The following is a 25,298-nucleotide window of genomic DNA, read 5'->3' as shown; positions in this document are numbered from 1 at the left end:
CTAGCCACGCCTGTTTATCGGCGTCTCCTCCAGCAATTCCTCCTGTGACTCCAGAAATTCCTCCTGTGGCTCCAGAAATTCCTCCTGCAGTAATCTGGTTCGTGCGCGCCAAAATGTTGCAATCTGGCACATACATGCACGTGTATCCGTGCGGGATTTCCTTAGGTGGTTCCAGCATGAACTGGTAATCAGCAGGATCGCCTCCAATCTTGTGGACGACGAAAGCCGGCGAACCCCGTGGCTCTGGAGCTGTAAGCGCGAACGGTAGCGGCGGTCTGGTCTGGAACGGCAGTTCTCCCTGGTGAGTCCCTAGGACCGGGCCTGACGGGGAGTATTGGTGCTTCATTATTTTCTGAACCACGCGGACCGCGATGCGCTCCAAAGTGTTCACCAGGCTCTCAGAGTGCCGATGAAGGGAATGAGCTGCCATGTAATTAACTTCTTGGCGCAGAGCTCTGGTGCGTTCCTCTGAAGGGGTAGACAGATCTACTCCATCGAGAGCACCGTCGGGTGAGAACCCTTTCCACCTGATGCCATGTGAACGGGTCTTTGTGAAAGAGCCGATGAGATCGGCTTCGAAGATGGCTTTGATCTCATCATATTTCTTCTTAAAATCCTCAGGCAGCTCTTCGTACTTGACCGGCTCGTCCGCCATCTCAGAGGAAGATGTCGATGCCGTTGTTGCTGACTGTCCCACCGGGCGTGCCAGAATGTGTTGCCGTCAGAAACCCACCGGCGAGCAGCGACGAGCAACACCGTAGAGCCGGGAGGCTCCCAGGACTGCGGTTGGCCCTGGTCCCTCGGGCGACGGCCCGCAATGCTTCTGGTACACACGTCCGATGCTGATGCAAGGGCGTGCCACCTGACCTATACCTGGTCAGGAAGGTGATGGATTGCTTCGACTTAATTTCCTGCATGGCAAACATGTAAACATTAAATACGAGCCCCGATCGGCTCTTAGGTTGCTCTGTGGATCGGCTCTAAGAGCCGATTGCCCCATGAAACACGTTGGATTTTACATTAACATGGGGGTCCTGCTTAATCAAAATCAAGCTAAACTAATCTACGACAGTCTGGGGTTTTCACCGCATAATCGGAACATCCTATGCGTAGTTGAGCCTAGCAGATACGTAAGATGATAGGAAAACTAGCCCTGAAGAGGCCTAAAAACCAACATGAAGTTGATCCCCGGAACAATCCCTTTAGGACTTCATTAACCACACCTTACGCACTACCGGATCGTTCCACCCGTTTATAAGGCCTAACCATGCGGATATCAAACCAATCCTTGAAGAACAAGGAGCAACTATAACAGATTAGATCTACTAGCTAATGAACAAGGAAGATGCTGCCCTTACACCTAGTATAGGTGTAAGGGCAGCTAGATATTGAGGGATAGCGTAGCTAAACAAGTACATCGTGAAAGCATCGACGTCAACCCCAAAACACCTGAGATAAGGGTGTTGCTCGCCATCAAAAAGGCTTCAGCACGAGCAACACCAAGAACGAATAAACCGATACTGCCTAGATCGCGCAATGCGATCTAGGCAGCATGATGCTTACCCGGGAGAAACCCTCGAAACAAGGGGTGGCGATGCGCCTAGATTGATTTGTTGTGAACGTGATCGTCCTCTTTCTCAAATAACCCTAGATACATATTTATAGTCCGTAGACTTTCTAAGTTGGGAACAATCCCAACCGTGCACGAGCTAAACTCTGTCTTAATCCTAACCGACACGGAATCTACTATAAATTACAGATACACGGGCCACTTGCCCCAAATTCTCGTACAAGGCCGATTCATGACCGTTTTACGTACATAGCTTCCAAGCCCGTTTAAATCACGGCCCACCTTCTGATCCGGTTAAATTCTGGTGATAACAGTATGACATGTTGTAAATCCTCAGTATCTCTTCCTATATAAAGGGGACGCTGAGGTCGGCATAGGACCGAATTATTGTAACCTTAGCCACCGTAAAATTGAGTTGAGCACCTTTGTTCGGTTGAAACCTTCGAGATCTACTTGCCATCTACTTTCTACGAAACCCTAAGTCTACAATTTGTAGGCATTGACGAGTTAATCCCTCGTCACCGACCATAGACCTTGCATAGAGAGGGAGAGAGGGATTGATCTTTGTAATCTCTATTCACATGGAGACTTGAGATTGAGTTTGGTTTGATTCTTATTCTTGTGTCTTGCTACGGTAATATCGAGATGAACCCTAATCTTATTATCAATATTATTATCCTCTCATGTGCGAGTAAATTCCCTTAGGCGTGGAAGATGTAAGGGATTGGTGATATGTGATGTGCCATAGTTCCACGCCATAACCTTGTGATAATTATTCTTATTATTGCTTATGAGTTTAATTATCTACATTTTGTGTAATGCTTATTGTCTAATGAAGGGCCTAGACATCATGATCCTAAGACCTACATAGACGGTGATGGTGGCGTATGACCCATCGGGCCACCCAGTTGCTGTTGATCAAGATGGAGGAAATCCAGCCCAGGAACAAGGAGCCGGATCCATCGACCTACCCTGGAAGTCGGATCCGGCCTGGCCCATCAGGGGTAATCAGATCCAGTACGGCGTTTAAGGAAATGCGGATCCTTGACGTGCACGTCAATGTAATTCCGTAGTTAGGCAACTTGTATTCCGGCTAGGACTCTCCGTGTAAACCCTAGATCTTGGCGCCTTTATAAGCCGGATCTCGGGAGCCCTAGAGGCACAACCACAACTCATTGTAACAACGCGAAAGCGCCCAGATAATTCCAGACAAGTAGCAGTAGGCCCTGTCATCGTGCAGGTGTTCCGAAGCTGGGTAAATCGCGTACCACCATCCTGAGGACTCTCCGCCCTATGGCCCCTACTTCTTTCCCCCTCGTGAGGATCCCTGCTCCGAGGTACCGTCGAATAGGCAACATCAGGCACGGAGCAAGATTTGACAGGAGTCCACTTTGGCTGAACATTGCATATTGCATCGGAACCATTTGATTAGATCCCAGATAATCAGGGTGATTTGGACTATTGATATCATCAAGGGAAAATATCTTACAATGCTAGTTAAGTTGTGTATGCAAAGTTTGGTGGACGTAAGAAAGTTCATGTTTACTCTTTTGTAAGTAGTGTAGAGGAGCTGAGGCGCATAAAGAGGCAACAACCCACACATGTACGATGGCGTCCAGTGAGGATCCACGCGAGGAAGAGGCGGCGGAGTCGCATGCGCTGTGGCGTAGGGAAGCCGCGGCCTACCGGCAGCATCACATAAGGGGCAACAACGTCCAATGGACCGGCGTTATGAGGGGCAAGTAGAGAAGTGGATCGAGGATGCTAGCAATGTGAGGGAGGATAAAAGAAGGAGCATGCAAGCGAGGGTGGGGGCGACAAGCAGGGAATGAGGAGAGGAATTGCAGCATTGATTTGATGGTAATTGATCCGCCAAATCAGGGCGTGCGGAGGGGGACGCGGAGCAAGATTTTGCAGGAGTCTGCTCGGTTGAACATTACATTGGAACTATTTGATTAGAGCACAGATAATCAGAGTGATTTAGACTATCGAATATCATTAATGGAAAAGATTTTCCTGTGCTGGTTAAGCTGCGTATGCAAAGTTTGGTGGGCGTAAGAAAGTTTATGTTTGCTCTTTTGTAAGTAGTGTAGACGGAGATGGGCTATTCTTAGAGTGTGGCGGATTTAACTGTTGCATGTTTGCGGAAGAAGGTGGGAGATCAGGTCATTTGAAGAATAGGTGGCGCTGGCCTTTGATCGGTGTGAAGAGGCTTGGAGGGCTCCTTCAGCCGATGTTCTTTATCCGGTTAGATCCAGTCCTACGAGATTGGTGACTATCACGGCTCGTTAGCGCATTATTGCAAGAGATTTCTTCAGCATCAAAGAATGGATCAGGTGCTGATGCTATTCTTCCATGCCGACGGTGAAGGACGTGTGTGCTTGGTAGTTGCAGCAGTATAACCATGTGTTTCTATTGATTGTACACGTGCCAATTTTACATTGTTATGTTTATGAATACAAGTAACGTATTCCATAAGATCCATGTTATCAAGATAACCAAGATATGTATTTGGTGACGAGGATACCGTGGGGTAGTAGTTGTATTTGGTTCGTCTCTTCGTCCACGGGAATGGATACGACCAAACGTGCTGGTCCTGGTCGTCTTCTTGCAAGAAAAGAAAGGGGAAGAAGAGCATACGTCGGCCGCGAGGGCACCGTGCCTGCTTTGGTCCGTGTCACGCCGAACATCTCCGCACTTGCATTTTCCGTGCACACCAAGATCCCCGCCGTCCACTCCCAGCCGTCCGATCCCATCGCCGGCAACCGACCATCTCTTCCCTTCCCCCGCACACGGCACACGCGCTTCCCGACCCCCGAACCAACAACACAGACGGCACACATTGCAGGCACTCACACAGGTGCTCCGCCTCCGGTCTCGCTCGCTGCTAACTGCCTGGGTCCTCGCTCGCTCGCCCCACCCCCCGCGCGCGGCGAGCGACCCGGCTCCGCCTACCCGGACATGGTCGCGCGCCGGATCGCCGGCCGCATCGCGGCCGCGCGCCGGGCCCTCCCGATGCGGATCACCAACGGCCTCGCCATGGCCTCGCTCCTGCTCTCCTCCTGCGACCTCCTCCGCCTCTGCAGCCACCCGGACCGCCACCTCAGCTTCCCCCTCGGCGGCCGCGAGTTCGTCACCGTCGTCTGCCAGCTCGGCTCCGTCCTCTACCTCATCAGCCTCATCGCCATCCCCCTCGCGCACTCCGACGCGCCGCCCGCCAGCTCGCCTGCGGCTCCGCCCATCACCCCGAATTCAAAGCCCGACCGGCCGGTCGACGGCGACGAGGAGATCGTGGCCGCCGTGGTGTCCGGGGCGCTCCCGTCGCACCGCCTCGAGGCGCAGCTCAAGGACTGCCGCCGCGCCGCCCGGCTGCGGCGGGAGGCGCTGCGCCGGATCACTGGGCGGGGCGTCGAGGGGCTCCCGTTCGACGGGATGGACTACCAGGCCATCCTCGGCCAATGCTGCGAGATGCCCGTCGGGTTCGTGCAGCTGCCCGTCGGGGTCGCCGGCCCGCTGCTCCTGGACGGCCGCCACTACCACGTCCCCATGGCCACCACCGAGGGCTGCCTCGTCGCCAGCGTCAACCGCGGGTGCAGGGCCATCGCCGCGTCCGGGGGCGCCGCCAGCGTGCTGCTCAGGGACGCCATGTCCCGCGCGCCCGTCATCAAGCTGCCCACCGCCAAGCGGGCCGCCGAGCTCAAGATGTTCGTCGAGGAGCCTGCCAATTTTCAGGCGCTGGCTGCCCAGTTCAATAAGTAGGTCTCTCACTCTCGGTCTTTGATTAATTACTATTCTCTGAGTGCTCATAAAAAAATGCATTCTTTTTTGCTTGCCATGTGATGTTCTCGATCAGTATGGTGTGTGATGCTCATAGCTAGACGTAGGTAGAACTGCATGTTTGTTTTTAAAAGTTCAGGTGATTGCACACCAAAGCAGGTCCCTTTCTCATACAGTTGATGATGATGGGGTAGAGGCCACAATGCATTATTATTGCCTTATTGCACATGCACTTGTTAGGGCAACTACAACGGCTTTACCGGCTAGGTATCACCTGATCCATCCTTTTCGTAGTAGCTATCTGCGATAAATGCCAGTTTATACCTTTTCGATAGTATCGACCGTGAATTGTCGCTTTGCGTTTCCTCAAACCTTGGGGAACGGCAACGCAGTGTCGGTTTGCGCCTCTCAAACTTCAGAGCATGTGAAATAATGTCATCCTCTGCACTTTGAACGTTTAGCGAGTGCACGCCTCCTCGATCCATCCTTTTGGTAGTAGCTATCAGCGATAAATGCCAGTTTATACCTTTTCGACGATGTCAATCCTGAATTGTCGCTTTCCGTTTCCTCAAACCTTGGGGAATGGCAACCAAGTGTCGTTTTGCGCCTATCAAACTTCTGAGCATGTGAAATTGATGTCATCCTGTGCGCTTTGAATGTTTAGCGAGTGCACGTGTATCCTTGATCCATCCTTTTGGTAGTAGCTATCTGCGATAAATGCCAGTTTCGATAGTATCGACCCTGAATTGTCACTTTGCATTTCCTCAAACCTTGGAGAACGGCAACGAAGTGTCGGTTTGCGCCTCTCAAACATCTGAGCATGTCAACTTGGTGTCATCCTTTGCACTTTGAACGTTTAGCGAGTGCACGTGTATCCTTGATCCATCCTTTTCGTAGTAGCTATCTGCGATAAATGTCAGTTTATACCTTTTCGAGTATCGACCCTGAATTGTCGCTTTGCGTTTCCTCAAACCTTGGGGAATGACTACCAAGTGTCGGTTTGCGCCTATCAAACTTCTGAGCATGTGAAATTGATGTCATCCTGTGCGCTTTGAATGTTTAGCGAGTGCACGGTATCCTTGATCCATCCTTTTGGTAGTAGCTATCTGCGATAAATGCCAGTTTTGACAGTATCGACCCTGAATTGTCGCTTTGCGTTTCCTCAAACCTTGGGGAACGGCAACGAAATGTCGGTTTGTGCCTGTCAAATTTCTGAGCATGTCAAATTGGTGTCATCCTGTGCACTTTGAACGTTTAGCGAGTGCACGTGTATCCTTGATCCACCCTTTTGGTAGTAGCTATCTGTGATAAATGCCACTTTATACCTTTTTGACAGTATCGACCCTGAATTGTCGCTTTGCGTTTCCTCAAACCTTGGGGAACGGCAACGAAGTGTCGGTTTGCGCCACCCAAACTTGTGAGCATGTCAAATATGGCGTCATCCTGGGCACTTTGAACGTTTAGCGAGTGCACCTGTATGCTTGATCCATCCATTTGCTAGTAGCTATCTGCGATAAATGCCAGTTTCATGCCTTTTCGACAGTATCGACCCTGTCTTGTCTCTTTGTGTTTCCTCAAATCTTGGGGAATGACAACAAAGTGTGGGTTTGCGTTTCTCAAACTTCAGAGCATGTAAAATTGATGTCATCCTGTGCACTTTGAACGTTTAGCGAGTGCACGTGTATCCTCGATCCATCCTTTTGGAGTTTTGGTAGTACCTATCTGCGATAAATGCCAGTTTATACCTTTTCGACAGTCTTGGCCCCAAATTGTCGCGGTGTGTTTCCTCAAACCTTGGGCAACAACAACAAAGTTTCGGTTTGCGCCTCTCAAACTTCAGAGCATGTGAAATTGATGTCATCTTGTGCACTTTGAATGTTTAGCGAATGCACGTGTTTCCTCTTTCAGAGATTCAGAATGCATATGTTCTGTCGACTTATGGTGTTCAGAATAATCAATCATCTCATTTTGTTGATGACGGGCTTATTGCAATTGCAAATGCACTTGTTAAGGCAACTACAACGGATTTACTGGCCTACTGCGGTAGCATCATTAGCATTACATATATTGCCTTATTCATCTGGTACTAGCTACCTGCGATAAATGCCAAATTATACCTTTTCTACAATATTGACTCTGAATTGTCGCTTTGTGTTTCCTCAAAACTTCGAGGAATGACAAAGAAGTGTTGCTGTGTGCTTCTCAAACTTCAGAGCATGAAATTGATGTCATCTTGTGCACTTTGAACCTTTAGCGCCTGCACGTGTATCCTCCTTCAGAGGTTCAGGATGCATATGTTATGTCGATTTATGGTGTGTAGAATAATCAATCATCTCATATGGTTGATGACAGGCTTATTTCACATGCACTTGTTAAGACAACTTGAGTGCCGATATTGCTCAATCCATCCTTTTGGTACTAGCTAACCACAACAAATGCCAGTTTATACCTTTTCTGCAGTAACTGTCGCTTTGTGTTTCCTAAAACCTCAGCAAATGGCAACAGTGTCTGTTTGCGCTTTTCAAACTTCAGAGCATGTGAATTTGATGTCATTTTGTGAACTTTGAACCTTTAGCGGTTGCACGTGTATTCCTCCTTCAGAGTTTTGCCCGATTCATCCTTTTGGTTCTTGCTAAACGCGACAAATGCCAGTTTATACCCTAAAACTTCAGGGAACGGCAACAAAGTGTCGTTTTGCGCTTCACAAACTTCAGAGCCTGTGCAATCGATGTCATCTTGTGCCCTTTGAACCTTTATCTGGTGCACATGTATCCTCTTTCAGGATGCACATTACACATGTTCTGTCAGTTTAGGGTTTGTGTAGAATATTCAGCATAGTATTACTTGCTGTTTGGAAGGTCTTATTGTCGGCCTAGTAAATGTAACTATTTTTCAGTTTATGTTGTGTAGAAGCTTAGACAGTTATTCTTTCCGTTGTTTGGAACCTCTAGATAACTGCCGGTCCACGTGTAGAAGTTTTTAATGTTGTCATTTAGTACTCTTCAGAATTAGGGTATTGTTAGTTCACATCGTTTCATAGGGCGTTCTTTATGTTATTATTTTCTGTCAGTTCAAAGTCTTCAGAAATCATGGAAATATTTTGTTGCCATCGCCAGATGTTAGCTTAGATCATTCCTTACCAATTGTTGCATTTGTGAGCATCCATGGGAACTTTAGAATTGGTACTAATAAGTTTGACAACTGGCATCTTTATTAGCTTGTGTTTTAGCATTTGGGTTCTCTCATTCAGATTAATGGTGCAGTGTATATTTTCCTAATTCTGCATTTACTTTGATTTCTGAAATACATAAGGTCACTACCATGTAAGCCCTATGACCCTATCTAAGCTTTCCCCCACTTTGATCCTTTGGTTTTTATCTATCAAGTCATTCACAGGTTAGAGACATGGGCTGTTATTTGTACCAAACAGATGGCTCTTTGGTTCTTATACAATGTTTGCTCCTTTGGTGCAAATGTTTGGACACTAGTTGCATTTTCTGCAAACGTCTTTTACCCCTTGTGTGATTTCTGTCATCAGTACCGAAGCTCGTTATCCTATTGCATATCTATTAATTATGAATCAAGCATATGTATACTATAAATCCTCCAATATTCTGTATGTTTCATTGACCTCATTTCTTAGCTGAATTGATAATACAGTTAATGTAATGATAAACTTTTGTAGCAGTTTAACAACCAAGTTGTTCAAAATGTTCTCTATCCACAGATCAAGCAGATTTGGTAGACTTCAAGGTATTCAGTGTGCACTAGCTGGAAGAAACCTTTACATGAGGTTCACCTGCAGTACTGGTGATGCTATGGGGATGAATATGGTGTCCAAAGGTGTCGAGAATGTCTTGGGATATCTGCTGAACAACTTCCCCGACATGGACGTCATCAGCATATCTGGTTTCAACTCTTTCCTCTGTTATGGCAAACTGCACCAAATTTTGCATTCTTTCCCTGAAAACCAATACATCATTTTAGCAGATAACTAAAACATTGTTGTTCTGGAGTTCGTAGTAGAATGTTGGGCAATAAGCATGACATACTGAAGGAACTGTTTGATCAATCCATCCAAGATATATTTTGTCCCCGTCTGGTGAAGCTGTAACATGAGAAAATTGTTCCAGCAGCATATGTTACTAGGTGGACTTTTATTTTTCCATGTACTCATTTCCTGTTAGCTTCAGTACCCTGAGTGTAGAATAGAAGCTGCTGTGACGAAAGGAAACTATGAATCTTCTAATTTTCTTGTCTTGGAGCAAACTTATAATTAGTCTTATTTATGACATATTTTCTAGTGTACTTGTCAGGATGTATAGTGCCTATTATCACCATTGTTCTCTTCCCAGCATTCACAAAATGAATTAACTTTGGGTATATCAGGTAACTACTGTTCAGATAAGAAGCCTACTGCTGTAAATTGGATAGAAGGTCGGGGGAAATCTGTTGTTTGTGAGGCTACAATTAAAGGAAGTGCCGTACAGAGTGTTCTAAAGACAACCGTGGAAAAACTTGTCGAGCTTAACATTGTCAAAAATCTTGCTGGATCAGCTGTAGCTGGAGCTCTTGGAGGTTTCAATGCTCATGCAAGCAATATCGTAACTGCCCTATTCATTGCGACTGGCCAAGATCCTGCGCAAAATGTTGAAAGCTCGCAGTGCATCACCATGTTGGAGGCAGTGAATGACGGAAATGATCTCCACATCTCTGTGACCATGCCGTCCATTGAGGTGATCTATTTTTCCTTTTTTCTTTGCGAAATCTCTTTCCCCTTTCAGTTCTTGGTAACTAGGATCAAGTTCCTATTCTGCGTAGATCGTAGCGCAGTCTGTCATCACGAATCATCATTGAAATGATTAATTCTTTAGCCAAGATGTCTCGCTGAATCATTCATTTATTTTCTTGCGTTATGCTTCATGAGGACACTGCTCTTTTCACATAATGTTGTCATGTTAAATGGTTCAGTTTTGTGTTTCTTCAGGTTGGCACAGTCGGGGGTGGAACTTGCCTTGCCTCACAGTCCGCCTGTTTGAACCTGCTTGGTGTGAAAGGTCCCAATCATGACTCACCCGGTGCAAATGCTAAACTTTTGGCCACCATTGTAGCTGGCAGCGTACTCGCCGGCGAGCTCTCCCTCCTCGCTGCTCTAGCCGCTGGCCAGCTTGTGAAGAGCCACATGAAGTACAACCGATCCAGCAAAGATGTTGCCAAGGCTGCTTCTTGAGCAGCCCCCCGTCCAGTGCTGAACATATTTGGACAGGAGAATCACCAGACAGCAAGCGTGTCGACAAGCAAAGCAAATCAGCAGAGTAGAGAAACTTACCTGTACATACTGCTGATTAAGCGAGCGAAACTTGTCTAGGGTCGTCTCAGGTTGCGGGTGTCAGTCGCAGCCTGTGTTTCTAGCATAAATTTGTGGAGAAAAAACACCTGACTTATCGTGCAGCTTGTGATTGTAATTTTGTTTGCGTGACATTGCAGATGCTTATGTTTGTATTGTGTAACAACTTAGACCCCCTTTTCGGCTCTTTTAGATAGCAGCAGATTGGAATGTCAGGTTATTGTGAGTTGTGATTGCTGTTACTGTTCCTTTCATGTCTGCGGCATGCATGAAGCGTTGGGCCAACACTGCTTTTGTTGTTGTCGATCGATTTCTGCGATGAGCACAAAAGCAAGCACCGATTCTCTGGGCGTTTGGCGCACGGACTAGCATAAGAAGAGGGAAACTGTACAAGACACATAAAAGCAAGACTAAATCTTGCTGGCTAAGACAAAGGAAATCAAATCCTCGCGGACTAACTAAACAGCAACACTAGAATCAGCAGATTTAGATTAAAAAATTCGCCTGTTTCGCTCTTTCCACAGGTTCCACGCCCGTAGAGCGCCGCAGTGGCCTACAATCTCGTTGCCTTCAATATACCTTCAGCTCACGGACTTGGGTTAGAGAAATTGCTTGCGAATACCAATCTCTTGTCGCTTTCTGTGTTTCGGCAAACGAATATCCTCGCCGACCATGCCGGTTCTTAAGCGGCACTAGGAACAACTTGAATCATTTTTCCCTGGAAATGCTGGACTTACAGACTGGGCAAGCTACGGAAAGCCTACGGACTGACGTGTAGTGCTTAGGTTGGTTGAAATTTTTATCTGCGCTAAAAATCCGGGCCACAATCTAATTACTAGGCTGCGCACTGTGTAGCATTTCCGGTCCGTAAGAAATTTTTGTAACAAACCGTCCATAAGAAATTTTCTTTCTCATTAAATAGAAAAACGAATTAGTGCGCCTCGCTTTCTCACGCAAGAAGTGAGAACATATTGAACCAAATCATCAAGCTGTACAAAATCTCCATCCGTACCTATTAGTACAAAGTTCTCATCCAGTTACTTTCTATGAATCTCCGTCCGTAAAATAATAGGGGCACCAAGGAGCTTGGGCTACCAAATCACTAGCCGTAGGATCGCGTCAAAATTCACACAAGAAAACTCGTTTAGTTTTCTTGGAATTCGGGTCCAACCCGTTAAAATCGTCCATTTTAAGCAAGACTGGACAATATTTTTTTTTTCTTTTCGCGGAAACGCGATGCATTGATAGAAAAGAAGGTCATAAGTACAAGCCCGAAGCCGGACGAACACCACGCCGTACAACTCGACCCAAGAAAAGGAAAAAGAAACCTAGTCTAGGGGAGCAGCAGGCGCACACCCCGGGCTCCCGCGTCCGCCCATAGCCACGCCTCCGCCACGATGTCGTTGAATAGGGACGTCACCGAAGGTCGCGCGTTGTCGAAGACCACCGCGTTTCGATGCTTCCATATCCACCATGCCGTAAGCATGATAACCGACGAAGTGCCTTTGCGAAGCTGGCGAGGGGCGGTCCGCACTGCCAGGGACCACCACTCCGCGAAGTCGCCCTCAGCCAAGGGAGGGCTTGAAGTGGATCGGATCCACGACAACACCTCAAACCAAACCATCCTGGAGAACGAGCAGCCTGTGAGAAGATGGCGCATGGTCTCCGTAGACTGGTCGCAGAGCGGGCAGTTGGGGGTATGCGGCAGCCCCCGTCTGGCCAGCCTCTCCCCCGTCCAACATCTGTCAAGACAGGCCAGCCACAAGAAGAATTTCACCCTTGGCGGCGCCCAGGATTTCCAGTTCAGTTTCCAGAAGCCTGCAGTTATCGCCCCTTGGAAGAGGGCGTCATAGCAGGAACTGGAGGAGTACTGGCCATCCGGCGTCCAACGCCAAACCATCCTATCCGGATCCGCCGAGAGTTGGGTATCCCTGAGCCGGCTCCACAGCTGCACGTACTGCCATAGTGCCAGGGCGCTTGGCGCCCCTACTATGTCAGCGATCCAGGTGCGGTCCATCAGGGCTTGGCGGACCGTACGCGCCTTTCTCCGGCGCTTTGGTACCAGCGCATATACCTCTGGCGCCACCTCCTTCATGGCTTTGCCGTCCAACCATCTGTCCTCCCAGAAGAGGGCGGATTCCCCATTCCCGGTCACCATGGTGGTGGAGACCGCGAAGGCATCCAACTCCGCCTTCGAGAAGTTCATGTCCAGCCCGCGCCAGGGTCGCAGGGGATCAGTATGCATCCTCCAAATCCACCTCACCCTCAGGCTGGTAGCAGTGCGAGCCAGGTCCGGAATCCCAAGGCCCCCAAGCCTCAGAGGTCGACAGACCCGTGCCCAATTGACATGGCAATGCCCGCCATTGGCATCAGCTCTGCCGGCCCAGAGGAAGCCCCTCAGGATTTTGTTGACCTGCTTCAGAGCGGTTTTGTTGACCCCCAACACCATCAGCTGGTGCAGCGGGATCACTGCGAGGACCGAGCGAATAAGCGTCAGACGCCCCGCCCTCGGCATCATAGCCGCCCTCCAAGTGGGAAGTTTGTCAGCAATCCGGTCTACCAGAGGCTGGAAAGAGGCAGCCGTCAACCTCCTGATAGACAGTGGTATGCCGAGGTACTTCACCGGGAACGGCGCTAGTTGACACCCCATGCGCTCAGCAGCGCCAGCAGCCTCCTCATCCGAGCACCCGATCGGGGATACCGAACATTTTGGCGAAGTTGGTATGCAACCCAGAGGCCATCCCAAAGAGCTCTAGGATACCACGAACAGCTCGTAGCTCCGTCTCATCCGGGTGGCAGAAGATCACCACATCGTCCGCATAGAAGGAGACCGAAGTCATCAAGTCTCGTCTTGCCAGACGCCTTAGGACCCCCAGCTCAATAGCCTTCGCCAAAAGCCCGTTGAGCGAGTTCATCACCAGAACAAACAGCGATGGCGACAGGGGATCTCCCTGTCTCAGGCCCCTCCGATGCCAGATGGGGGGGCCTGGCTCGCCATTGAGCAACACCCTAGTACTTGCTGTGGAAAGCAGGATGGACACGATCTCGCGAAACCTAGGGCCGAACCCGAGTTTGCGCAGGATCTCCAGAAGGAAACCCCACGAAACAGAGTCGAAGGCGCGAGCTATATCCAGCTTGAGCATCACTCTCGGCTGCTTTTCCCGATGGAGGAATCTAGCGGTCTGCTGGACCAACATAAAGTTATCATGTATGCAACGTCTGCGAATGAACGCGCACTGGTTGCGATCCACAAGAGATTCCATCCGGGGGGCAAGGCGGGTAGCCAACGTTTTCGCCACCAACTTGGCGAAGATGTGGATAAGGCTGATCGGCCGGTAGTCACCCAAAGCTGCCGCATCAGGGCGCTTAGGCAGCAGGGTTAAAAGGGCCTGGTTAAGACCCTGGAACCCGCGCCCACACATCGTGTACATCTTGTCGAAGGCCGCCATGAAATCCCCCTTGACCACGCTCCAGCATTTCTGTAGAAACTCAGCCGTGAAGCCGTCCGGTCCGGGCGCCTTGCCAACTGGCAGTCGCCGAACCACCTCCCAGACCTCGTCCTCGGTGAATGCTCTCTCGAGCTCGGATAGATCCTCCGGGTGAGTGCCCAGGAAATCCAAGTCCAGCGAGTGCAGCCTATCGACCGATGTGCCCAACAGGCTCTCAAAGTGCGAGAAAGCCGCTCCAGCCATGGCCGCATGGTCAGAGATGACCGCGCCTTCAACCTGTAGGCTATGGTCACATTTTTCTGGCGCCTGGACGCCGCGTGCTGGTGGAAGAAGGCCGTGTTGGCGTCCCCCTCCTTGAGCCAGGCAATCTTGGCCCGTTGCCGAGCCATAGTGCGCTCGAGGGAGGCCAGACCCAGGTAAGCGTGTTTGAGGTGGGCCCTGAGTCGACGTTCATCCGGAGACAAGCGTCGTGATTCCATGGCAACGTCCAGCCTTAACACCACCTCCCGCGCTATCCTGGACAATATTTTGATTGTTTCTTAATTATTATCTGGAACACACGGCATTCTATACATGGTAAAGCAAATCAATAGATTGGACTATTTCCTAATCAGACACGCATGTCGGGCTCCTCTTATTCTCTCTACCACCCATCCACCGTCATATGCATATGCATGTATGAAGGTTCAGATGTGAGCATACCTGCGCCGGTCTCGCGGATGTCGCCGCCGGCCGGCCGATGCATCTTCTACCTCTAGAGGTGCGTCTACGTAGCCTGATACTGTTCAACATCAAGGCAAATGTGCTTGTGGTTCTAGACTAACTTTTCAAATCAATTTAATTGAATGAGGTATGTATTTTTATGTTATCTAATTTCCATTTTTATGTTATCTAATTTCCGTTGATGAAAATATGGATTTATTTGTGTACTTACGTCAGGTATATCTCTTTCTTCTCACACAAGTACAATTTTGAGATTACTTCAATGCATTTGGTATCCTCCTATTTCCTTATCGGTTTGAATCTTCTTTTATCAACTTTGGTATGTGTTCATAATTTGAATTATTTCGTCTGCACTTGTTTTTTGTGCCGTTCTATTGTGATAGGTCGACAAGGCGGATGATTTTTAAGAGAGGGAGCTACAAGATAAAATTGATCACTGAAGTATATGTGCTGTGGTTGAATGTGAAGCTTTTGTGTGATGGATCCAAAGATACAAGCATGCGATAAAAGAGCGCATGAAGGCATCTGATTTGATAGATCTCATTTTCATTGTGGATCCTACTTGCAGAGTTGTAATTTTGAGTGTAAATACCAAATATTAATTTCAGTGATATGTAGATTATGATGTAATAATACCATGTATATGTATTCCCAAAATAAGTATAAGAGATTCATATGAATGAAATAATATTTGATCTAATACTTGCGAATAAAACCTATGTACAAGATAAGTATAAGAGATTCATTCCCAAAATAAGTATAAGAGATTCATACCCAAAATCTCTTGACAATAAAAATATGAGAATTTCTTGGGGTTTTAAAATTCTAGGTATGTAGTATCCACAGACGAAGCAACAATATACATATGGTCGCACATTCTTAAAATTATTCACCCTATGTACAAGATACACATCGATAAGGATAGTTTGTGTTTTGTTATCGATCTTCAGTTTAGGTAACCCATGTACCTCGACGGATTATACCCACTGAAGTTATAAGTGACATATTAATTATATATTCATGTATTCCTATGCCCAAGATATCACTTGGCATGTGAAATTTAGTGAGTCTATACCTAACAAATGTCCTAATACATACCCGAGGTATATAGGTATGTAGTCCCCACGAAACGAAGCACCGGCAATGCATGTGGTCGCACTTTCTTACAAACTCATTCTTATATCCTGATTTTGTTTTGGGTATCGGATACCCATGTACATGTACTTCAATGGTTTATACACACCAAATTTTAAAAGGTGTATTAGTTACATTTTCAGGTATTCCTATGTCTAAGTTATTTCGGGTATGTAAACTTTACTGGGTACATACCTAACAGTTGTGTAAATACATACCTATGGTTTCTAGGTATGTAGTATCCATAGATTAAGCAACAATACGCATGGGCGCACATAGTTACAATTTTTCCCTTCTTTTATCGATCTTCAGTTTAGGTATTGGATACCCATGTATCTCGATAGATTATACCCACACTGAAGTTATAAATGGCGTATTAACTATGTATTCATGTATTCCTGTGCCCAAGATATCATTGGGTGTGTGAAATTATTGAGTACATACCTAACAAATGTTTGAATACATGCACGAGGTATATAGGTATGTAGTTCCCATGAACGAGGCACCGCCAATGCACGTGGTCGTACTTTCTTACAATCTCATTTTACTATCCTGAATTTTTTAGGTGTTAGATACTATGTACATGTACTTCGACGGTTTATACCCACCAAATTTTAAAATGTGTATTAGTTACATTTTCAGATATTCCTATGCCTAAGATATTGTTGGGTATGTAAACTTTACAGAGTACATACCTAACAATTGTTTAAATGCATACCTATGGTATCTAGGTATGTATTGCCCACAGGCGAGGCACCAATAATAGGCGTTGTCACACTTTCTAAAATTTGCATTTTCATACCATTCTTTGATTTTAGGTATCGTACGCCCGTGTACATGTACTTTGATGACTTATAACCACCAAAGTTAAAAGGAATACTAATTAGGTTTTCAAGTATTTATATGCATAAGATATCTTTGAGTATGTGAATTTTACTGAGAACTACCTCCATTAAAAAGTAAGTGTTTCACTTTTATCTAGATATGGATGTATCAAGATACATTTTAGTTCTAGATACCTTTGTATCTAGAAAAAGCCGAGACACTTATCTATTTTTCAATGCATTAAATCTATTTTCAGCAACATTCAGTTGTAAATTATGGGCTAAAATCAATACAAACGACAAGTTTGCTTCATGGAAAAGTATCCTGCCCCAAGTTTATAACGCGTTCCACTTTATGTTGCAGCAAGCAGAATCAAGTTAATGATAACAGATCGTCAAAAGAAGTTAAAGATCACAGAATTTGCACCCACACCCTAGCTAGTGAAATATTAGCAAGAAAGAACAGAAAAACAGAGGAAAGAGACAAGCGTGGAGGATAGTGTGAAGTCACGTGGGATCGTAGCTTTAGGACTTCTTTAATTCATAGGATTCGTATAGAAATTGTGTAGGATTAAGATTCTATGAATTTTTTTTCTACACTAGTTATTTGATTTATAGAAATATACCCTATAAGAAATAATCCTATAGGAATCTTGTAGTGCAAATCCTATAGGAATAAAACATTATGTCATATCTTATGAATTTTTTTCTTTGCCACAATCAAACACAACTCATTTTCCAATAGAATTCAACTAGCCATGACATTCAATCCTATGTTTTTCCTATTCATATGATTTTCATATCCTATGAATCAAAGGAGTCCTTAGCCTAGGATTCTCTCTCTCTCTCTCTCTCCCTCTCCCTCTCCCTCTCCCTCTCTCCCTCTCCCTCTCCCTCTCCCTCTCCCTCTCTCTCTCTCTCTGGGAGTAACTAGCGTAACTAGATGATACCCCACACATTGCTGTGGGGATTTATAAAGAAGTTATAGACAGAAATTTAGAAAGCATGCAAAATTTCCGATGGAGTAAAAGCATTGTATAGTGGATAACTTGCGTGAAATGAGTCAACATATGCTGATGCTACAGACAAAGTATTTGGCTAATAGGTCACCCTAATTGAATAACTAAAATGCTTGGTAAACCATAGTAATGAGCATTACTTACAAAAAAACCATGGGAATAGTTCTAACTTGCCTGATATGGGTAACTTACTTGAGTAAGTAAATTTTGTAAAGTTGTGCCCAGTAGTTAATGTCAAAATGAGAAGTGAATGTATCGGAAAGCATTTGCATATGTCTCCACATAATCCACAATCATTGCATTTATAGAGATTTTTTTTCACGGGGTATGGAGAAAACCGTTTGAGCAGCCTCAGTGCCGGGATAATCGTAGTTTGCAGATTCAGTGAACATAAAAAAATCAAATGACGTGGCTAGCTTGTATGGCCTAGAAAATAAGTTAGTGCAGATGATCTTTCTTCTTAGTTAGCATATTATTTGAAATGTAGTTTTACTATGGAGAAAACCGTTTGAGCGGCCTCAGCGCCATGATAATCGTAGTTAGCAGATCCAGTGAACATAAAAATTAAGATAACGTGGCTAGCTTGCATGGCCTAGAAAATTAGTTAGTGGGAATGATTTTTCTTCCTAGTTAGCATAGTATTTCAAATGTAGTTTGACTGGAGGGCAATATTTTAGAGGATGAGCTACATGTAGCTCGTTTTCATGGAAAATTTGAAAATCATATTTTGATGTTTCAGAAAATATCGAAATAAATCTACATGTAGTTGGTGATATATACCACGAAACTCTGTAGAATTTCAGTACGAAATACGTTGTGATCTGGTCCATACAAAAATGACAAAAGTGTAGATCTGAGAATAGTGAAAGTAAACGTTTTCAAAATCCCCAAAACAATTTTTTTATTTCTGTATAGCCCAGAATACAATGAGTTTTGGATTGAAACTTTGCACGATTGTGGAATACGTAGTACTGTACATAATTAGCTACAGCCAGATTTCTTTTAACAATTTTTTGAAACTTGGAAATACCGATTTCGATTTTTTTAAAAACAAGCTATGTATAGACCGATCTACTACTCGAGGGATCGGAGTACAAAGTGAGTTTTCGGTTTGACTCAATTTATTTTCTTTTAAGGAGTCGAGGCATCGGCACACAGCGGTTGCTCTACTCGAGGGAACGGCCAATTTGGCCGGACGCAACCATTAGTCCCCAGTTTCCCATGCGACGGATCGACAATTAATTCTCTTCGACTTCATCTTCCATGCATGCACGTACTCGATCCTATATAACTCCGGCTTAAAAGTCCTTGCAGATCACTTGTCAATCTTTCATGCTCTCTTCCTCCAGGCCTTTCCGCAAGACCGCAACGCAAACTTCAGCCAAAGCATGGGAAACACAACGACAAAGGTTGCCCTTGGGGTGTTGTATGGACCGACGATCGCCGGCGTAATAGCTAAATTTGTTGCAGCGGCTCTGGACAGCACTCCTCCACTTCCACCTCCTCGTCGTCGTCCCGACGTCTTCGAGGCTGCGAAGAAGGCCGCACGTGAGGCAGCCGAAGCAGTATTTGAGGCCATCGCCCAAGCGGCGGAGGCCGCGTCAAACTACATGACATCCCTATACAACGCGGTGGCTTCAGCTGCCGCCATGACCTACGATGCCATCAAGCGCTTCGCCGACAAGGCCTACGACGCTGTCAAGCGTGCCGCCGCGTCCGTCAGCAGCCTCGTCGTGGAGCTGATCGAGCGCATGCTCGGCACCCGTTCGGCAATATTGGCGAAGGCAAAGCTGGAGGGCGTGCTTGGGCTGCTAGGCGCGGCCGGTGATGTTTCATCGTTCGTCTCCGCACTGCTTGATGACATCAAGCAGGCTTCTGCACCAGCCTTCCCAGACAAGTCATTCGGACAGCTCGTGCAGCCAGAATCGCTGACGGCGAAGAGGGCGAAATCAAGCACTGTGAAGTTGGAGGACATTCTCCGTATGATCTCGAAGGTGGAAGAGATGCTGGGTTACAAGATTCCGCCGGTGGTCAAGGATGCCATCGGCGTCATATTGGCCGCGGCGATGTTAGCCTTCGACCTTTGCTGTCCTCCGGCCTCGCCTGCATGCTGATAACTCTGGTCCTGCGCTACACATGTCCCAGATGTTCGCGGTCGTTCGTGCGCACTCTGTTCTCCTTCAATTAATTTGCTTGATGTGTATGTTTTCATCTATCTGATGCGGCTTAACCGCACTATTAGTCTATTACCATCCACCATCGTTTGTCCCACTGATTAGGATGATGCGTGCTCTTAAAATGTGATGTTTCACTTCAATCTGTACGCAACAATTACTTGTTCGTTTTCCTTGTTTTGAAGTCAATCCTAACGAATTGTTTCCGTCGCGGATGAAGCAAAAATTTGTGTAAGGTACGCTCTTTGAGTATGCTAAGTCGCATGTGAGCATGTCCACCACTGCTTTCATTTGAATAGGTGGAAAACATGTACAATTACAATTTTTACAGGCCAAGCAGAGTTGTACCTGTTCTTAAAACAGTACTGACGCTAAAAAACTCCTACACGGGGAAAAGCACAGAAATTGGGCACATACATTTCACAAATACGTTTGATAACATTTGCAAAAGTTAAAACATGAACCATCTCCGTAATATACACCTTAATTTTAAAGGGCTGAAAACAGGTGGACATGGCAGCTGATATGGATAAGTCATTGTGCACGTGGGATCATTCGTTTTTTTTTTCATTTCAAAGCTGCCACATCCATGGTCTCGAGGTTAACAAAGAACATCGATGTCTTACCCACCGGAGAAGGATGGCAGTCCTAATGTCGGCCCTAACAATCTTCAAAATACGGTTGCCAAAGTACTTCTCGTCGTACCCTACCTGCCCAAGGTAACTTCCATCAACTCGAATCACACTTGCATAACCTTTCGGGTGCAGAGGTTGGGAAGTGTATTTTTTCCTATTTTTAAGCTTTCTCTCCCCCTCTAGGGTCGCTCGCGTGGCGGTGGCTCCGGAGGGCCAAGGATCCCAAGCCAACCCCTATCCCGAGGCTCTTCTTGCCGATGCCGGCAATCGGTGGAGGGCTAGGAGGTGCCCCTTGCTGACCCTCACCGCGCGTAGGTGACACTGCGATGGGTGGCGTGGACACTGGCATCTAGCCGCCAGGGCGGCGTTGAAGGGCGGTGCGGCGGCCAACCCAACGCGCCAGCAGTGCGCTCTGTGCCCAGGCGTTCAGGTTCGATCTAGGCCTCGCGGGCCCGATATGGGAGGTGGGCTTTTGCCTGCTGCATTGCTTCTTTGGCTCATGGGGACGTGTACCACGACGATCTAGTCATTGTGCGTGTTGCTAATGGCGGCTATTAGCAACAATAAAAGATCTTGATACGTTGGGACTCCAAGTGCAGAGTGTTGTATCAGCAGAGTATTTTCCCCACAAGGGTGACTCGAAGATTTATATCGAACTCTCGGGGAACTGGATAAAGAGTATACGCTTCTCGCTTCTTCTAACAATCCTGTAAGTAAAAGCCTTGTGTCACCAACTCCATCGTGTGGTTGTTAAGCACAAGGTTTCACCTAAGTAAATAAACACAACTAGAAACAAAACAAATAAAACTAGACCAGATAAAATAATTAAATAAAAATGTAAACGGGTTGATTGTTTTTGACGTTTTGGATGCAAATAATTTTTTAAATATTTTAGTATTTTTGGATTAAAATAGTGCAGCAAATAGAAAACAAGATAAATGCAATATAAATGTGTTTTTTATGATAAAAAATGGACCGGAGTTCATGGGTTCACTTGACTATTCTCTCTTCAAGTTGCGGTGGACAAATAACAATTCATCAATAAGATATGAAGGTGCAAATAATAGTATATGTAAGAGTAGAATTAATATGGGCATCACGTCCTAACATAGATATGATGCAACACATCTCTCTTATACTCCACAGGAAATAACTTCATCAATCTTGTATTAAGAATTAACAGAGCGTAGCCATAATTACTTTGACATGAAGTTTGAATATTAAATATGCTACCATGAACAAACAAGATCATTACTACTGTCATGTGATGAACATAACACATGCATTCACTTTATCCCCAGTGAGGTAGCAAAAGAAAAAGGAAAAGCCATAATAGATCCTGAACATATTGTCACTATCCAATCACTAAAACCATGCTACTCCATCTAATACACACATCACCCCACACACGCTCTTGCATAAATGTTGGATCAGAACAAATACTTAAGAAAGGGGTACATAATATGCATCTATCAATACATCTCACACATAATATGATTAGATCTCATAGCACAATATCATAGAATAAGGATCTACCACATAGGTATTACAAATATGGCCATAATCATGTTCGGCTGCTCATATGTCACTAAGAACTATGAAGAACATGAGAGAAATAGATCAAGCTACTGCCACAAATCCATAGTCTAGAGGTGGACTACTCTCCCTTGATCATGGTGATGATTATTAAGACATTAGAGAAGGTGGAGATCCATCCAGCGGTGATCCCGGCGGAGTTCCCCCCTCCAATCTTCTCTACAACAGCCTCTGTTTTCGTGTTTCTGCGGCGCTCTCTTTCCGAGAACTCTTCGGGGCCATATATATAGTGATTTTTAGGGAAAAATATGTCGGTGGGTGAAAGAATCAGGGAAAACGGACGATCGACGACTGAAAGAACCTAGGTGGCGCGCCCTCCCTTGTTGGGCGTGCCAGCTGGTCTCTTTTGGCCCTCGAGCCTCTCCAGGTGTGCTTTCAGGGCCTAGGGTGCTTCTCCCGATGAAAAAAATGATGCTCCATTAATGCCAGGTCAATTTGACTCCGTATAGGTCTCTGAAAGTGAAAAATACGCAAAACAGGGTTTTCCTGTTCTGCAGAGTTATAAACCAAATAAAGGGGATCATTGGTAAACTCCCATAAATCAATGTAAAACATGGTATTATCATCATATATGTTGCAAATATATGAGAATTCAATATGATAAAGGACAAAGTTCATGTATGCATTTTACATGCATCAACATCCCCAAGCTTAACATATGCTCGTCCTGAGCATGAAGGTAATAAAACTAACATGAACTTTGGAGTTTATAATATATAACTTCTAAATAATCATGCAAAGTATCACAAGATTCACTCAATAAATAATGACAATAAGTAATATGAACTCATCAAGTGATAACTCTTACATTTTACATACCTTGCATAAAAGTAAATAGCATTGTAAAAAAACATGAATGATAAATATTATGAATCATAAAGCATGCTTAGAAAAATCCTATAAAATTATTGGAAGACTCTTTGTCCTCTCTTTTTAGGAATATTTTTTTTTGACTCTTGAACACAAGAAAGTAAGCAGATAATGTATGTGCGGTGACCCAGCATACCACTGCATGTTGTAGTATACAAGTCGTTGATATGATCTTCATGAAGGGACTTCTTCACAAATATCACATCCCTCAGAGTGGCACAACAGAAACATTGCAGGTCATGACACTCGAGATTATAGTACAATCATGGTCTTAACAAGCTGGTATTCTCATAGGTCCGATGAGAACATCCTAAGATACTACTAAAGACTTACTACAACTCAACATAAAGATTAAACTGAGGTCATCAACTTATTTAGGTAAGCTACTACGTTTCCCGGCTCTAAGATAACTAAGGTAAGATACTACTCCTCCACCTCATTGTTGTCAGGTCCGTAGACTATCCCATAGTTCACGCCTTCCGCTCCTCCTGACAGATCAGGTTTCTCGTAGACCAGCTCGTAATCTCCTTCTGGTGCTCCGTCGGTGGTCTCCACTTCATTGTCACAGTCTAGCAAGGGCGTCGAAAGAAAGTGAGTACAGAGGTACTCAACACGTTCAAAAGAGAAAATGTGTTTGATGCACTAGCTACGACCATTGATCAGTAAATCTCAGGTCAATGCATGTTTCGAAAACATTTCTTCAAAATGTTGATTTTATTCTGAAAACTATGCCCGCCAGTCTTCACAGGTTGAACAGAACTTCACGGAGTTCCTTTCCTACCGCATTCGTAGTTTCCTTCCCAGAACGGGAGTGACAACCACAATTTGATACACTCTACAGAGGTGTGTTACTTTTTCCATAAGAGAACTTATCCTTGATACCAACCGAGACGCGTTTCTCGTCCACACTTCCTTGGTGTGGGGCCAGGTGTAAGATCCAAGCCAATCACTGCCTTCTCCGCGACCTTGTATACCCACCCTTTTGTCCATCCGTACACCCCCGGTAGACATCTCTGATGGGATTCGTAGCATAGAAAACAAAAAATTTCCTACCGCAAGAACGAATAACAAGCCAAGATCCAATCTAGAAGATGGTAGCAACGAGAAGATCATGAGACTAACCCTCGAAGATTTCCAAAGCCTACAAGATTAGATCTCGTTGTTGCTGTAGTCGATCACTTGCCGCTTTCAAAAAGCGTAGAAGATCTTGACGGTGCCACAGTCGGGCAGCACCTCCGTACTCGGTCACACGTTCGGTGTTGATGACGACGTCCTTCTCCCCGTTCCAGTGGGCAGCGGATGTAGTAGATCCTCCTCGGAATCCCGCCAGCACGACGGCGTGGTGACGGTGGTGGTGGAGATCTCCGGCAGGGCTTCGCCGTAAGCGCTACGGGAGAAGAAGGAGGAGGGAGTAGCTAGGGTTTGGGAGAGGGGGTGCTCTTGGGGCACCGGCCAGGGGGCCCCTTTGGTGGTGCGGCCAAGGGTGGCTGGCCCCCTCCCTCTCTCCCTCGTTATATAGGTGGAATCCCCCTAGGGTTTTCCCCAAAACCAATCTGAAGTCCAACTCCAAAACTGCCATAATAGGGAAACCTAGGTGGAGTGGGATTGCTCCCCTTCCTTGTCTTCATGGCCGGCCAACTAGGTGGAGTCCATCATGGACTCCACCTTCCCACTTGGTGGGTTGGCTAGGGTTGGTGGAGTCCCTCCGGGACTCCTCCTTCCATAGTGACTTATTCCGGATGATTCTAGAAACAACCTTCCATAAATTCACCGGACCATTCCCAAACTTGGAAAGTGACTTCCTATATATGAATCTTATTCTCCGGACCATTTCAGAACTCCTCGTGATGTCCTGGATCCCATCCGAGACTCCGAACAACATTCAAACTCCATTCCATATTCCATATCTACTTAAAACAACATCAAACCTTAAGTGTGTCACCCTACGGTTCGTGAACTATGCACACATGGTTGAGACTCCTCTCCGACCAATAACCAATAGCAGGATCTGGAGATCCATAATGGCTCCCACACATTCAACGATAACTTAGTGATCAATTGAACCATTTACATACGATACCGATTCCCTTTGTCACGCGATACTTTACTTGTCCGAGGTTCGATCATCGGTATCTCGATACCTTGTTCAACCTCGTTACCGACAAGTACTCTTTACTCGT

The 25,298-nt window shown here is 45.9% G+C and overlaps 1 protein-coding gene across 1 annotated transcript; it reads left to right on the top strand.

The window, feature by feature from the left end:
• Positions 1 to 4,531: 4,531 nt before the first annotated feature.
• LOC127306435 (3-hydroxy-3-methylglutaryl-coenzyme A reductase 1) lies at positions 4,532 to 10,864 on the top strand. Its single transcript, XM_051337071.2, has 4 exons — positions 4,532 to 5,325; positions 9,075 to 9,256; positions 9,737 to 10,083; positions 10,335 to 10,864. Exons 1-4 carry the CDS (start codon positions 4,532 to 4,534, stop codon positions 10,575 to 10,577), a joined length of 1,566 nt encoding a protein of 521 aa, XP_051193031.1. The 3' UTR covers positions 10,578 to 10,864.
• The last annotated feature ends 14,434 nt before the right edge of the window (positions 10,865 to 25,298 follow it).

This window comes from Lolium perenne, chromosome 6 (genome assembly GCF_019359855.2).
Source record: "Lolium perenne isolate Kyuss_39 chromosome 6, Kyuss_2.0, whole genome shotgun sequence".
In the NCBI taxonomy this organism is placed as follows: Eukaryota; Viridiplantae; Streptophyta; class Magnoliopsida; order Poales; family Poaceae; genus Lolium; species Lolium perenne.
The sequence above is the reverse complement of the archived record's forward strand: the minus strand, read 5'-3'. Positions and strand labels throughout refer to the sequence as shown.

Coding starts and splice junctions, on each gene's coding strand:
- LOC127306435 (XM_051337071.2), top strand. CDS start 4,532: ATGGTCGCGCGCCGGATCGCCGGCCGCATCGCGGCCGCGCGCCGGGCC. Junction 9,257..9,736: donor GGACGTCATCAGCATATCTG/GTTTCAACTCTT, acceptor TGGGTATATCAG/GTAACTACTGTTCAGATAAG. Junction 10,084..10,334: donor TGACCATGCCGTCCATTGAG/GTGATCTATTTT, acceptor GTGTTTCTTCAG/GTTGGCACAGTCGGGGGTGG.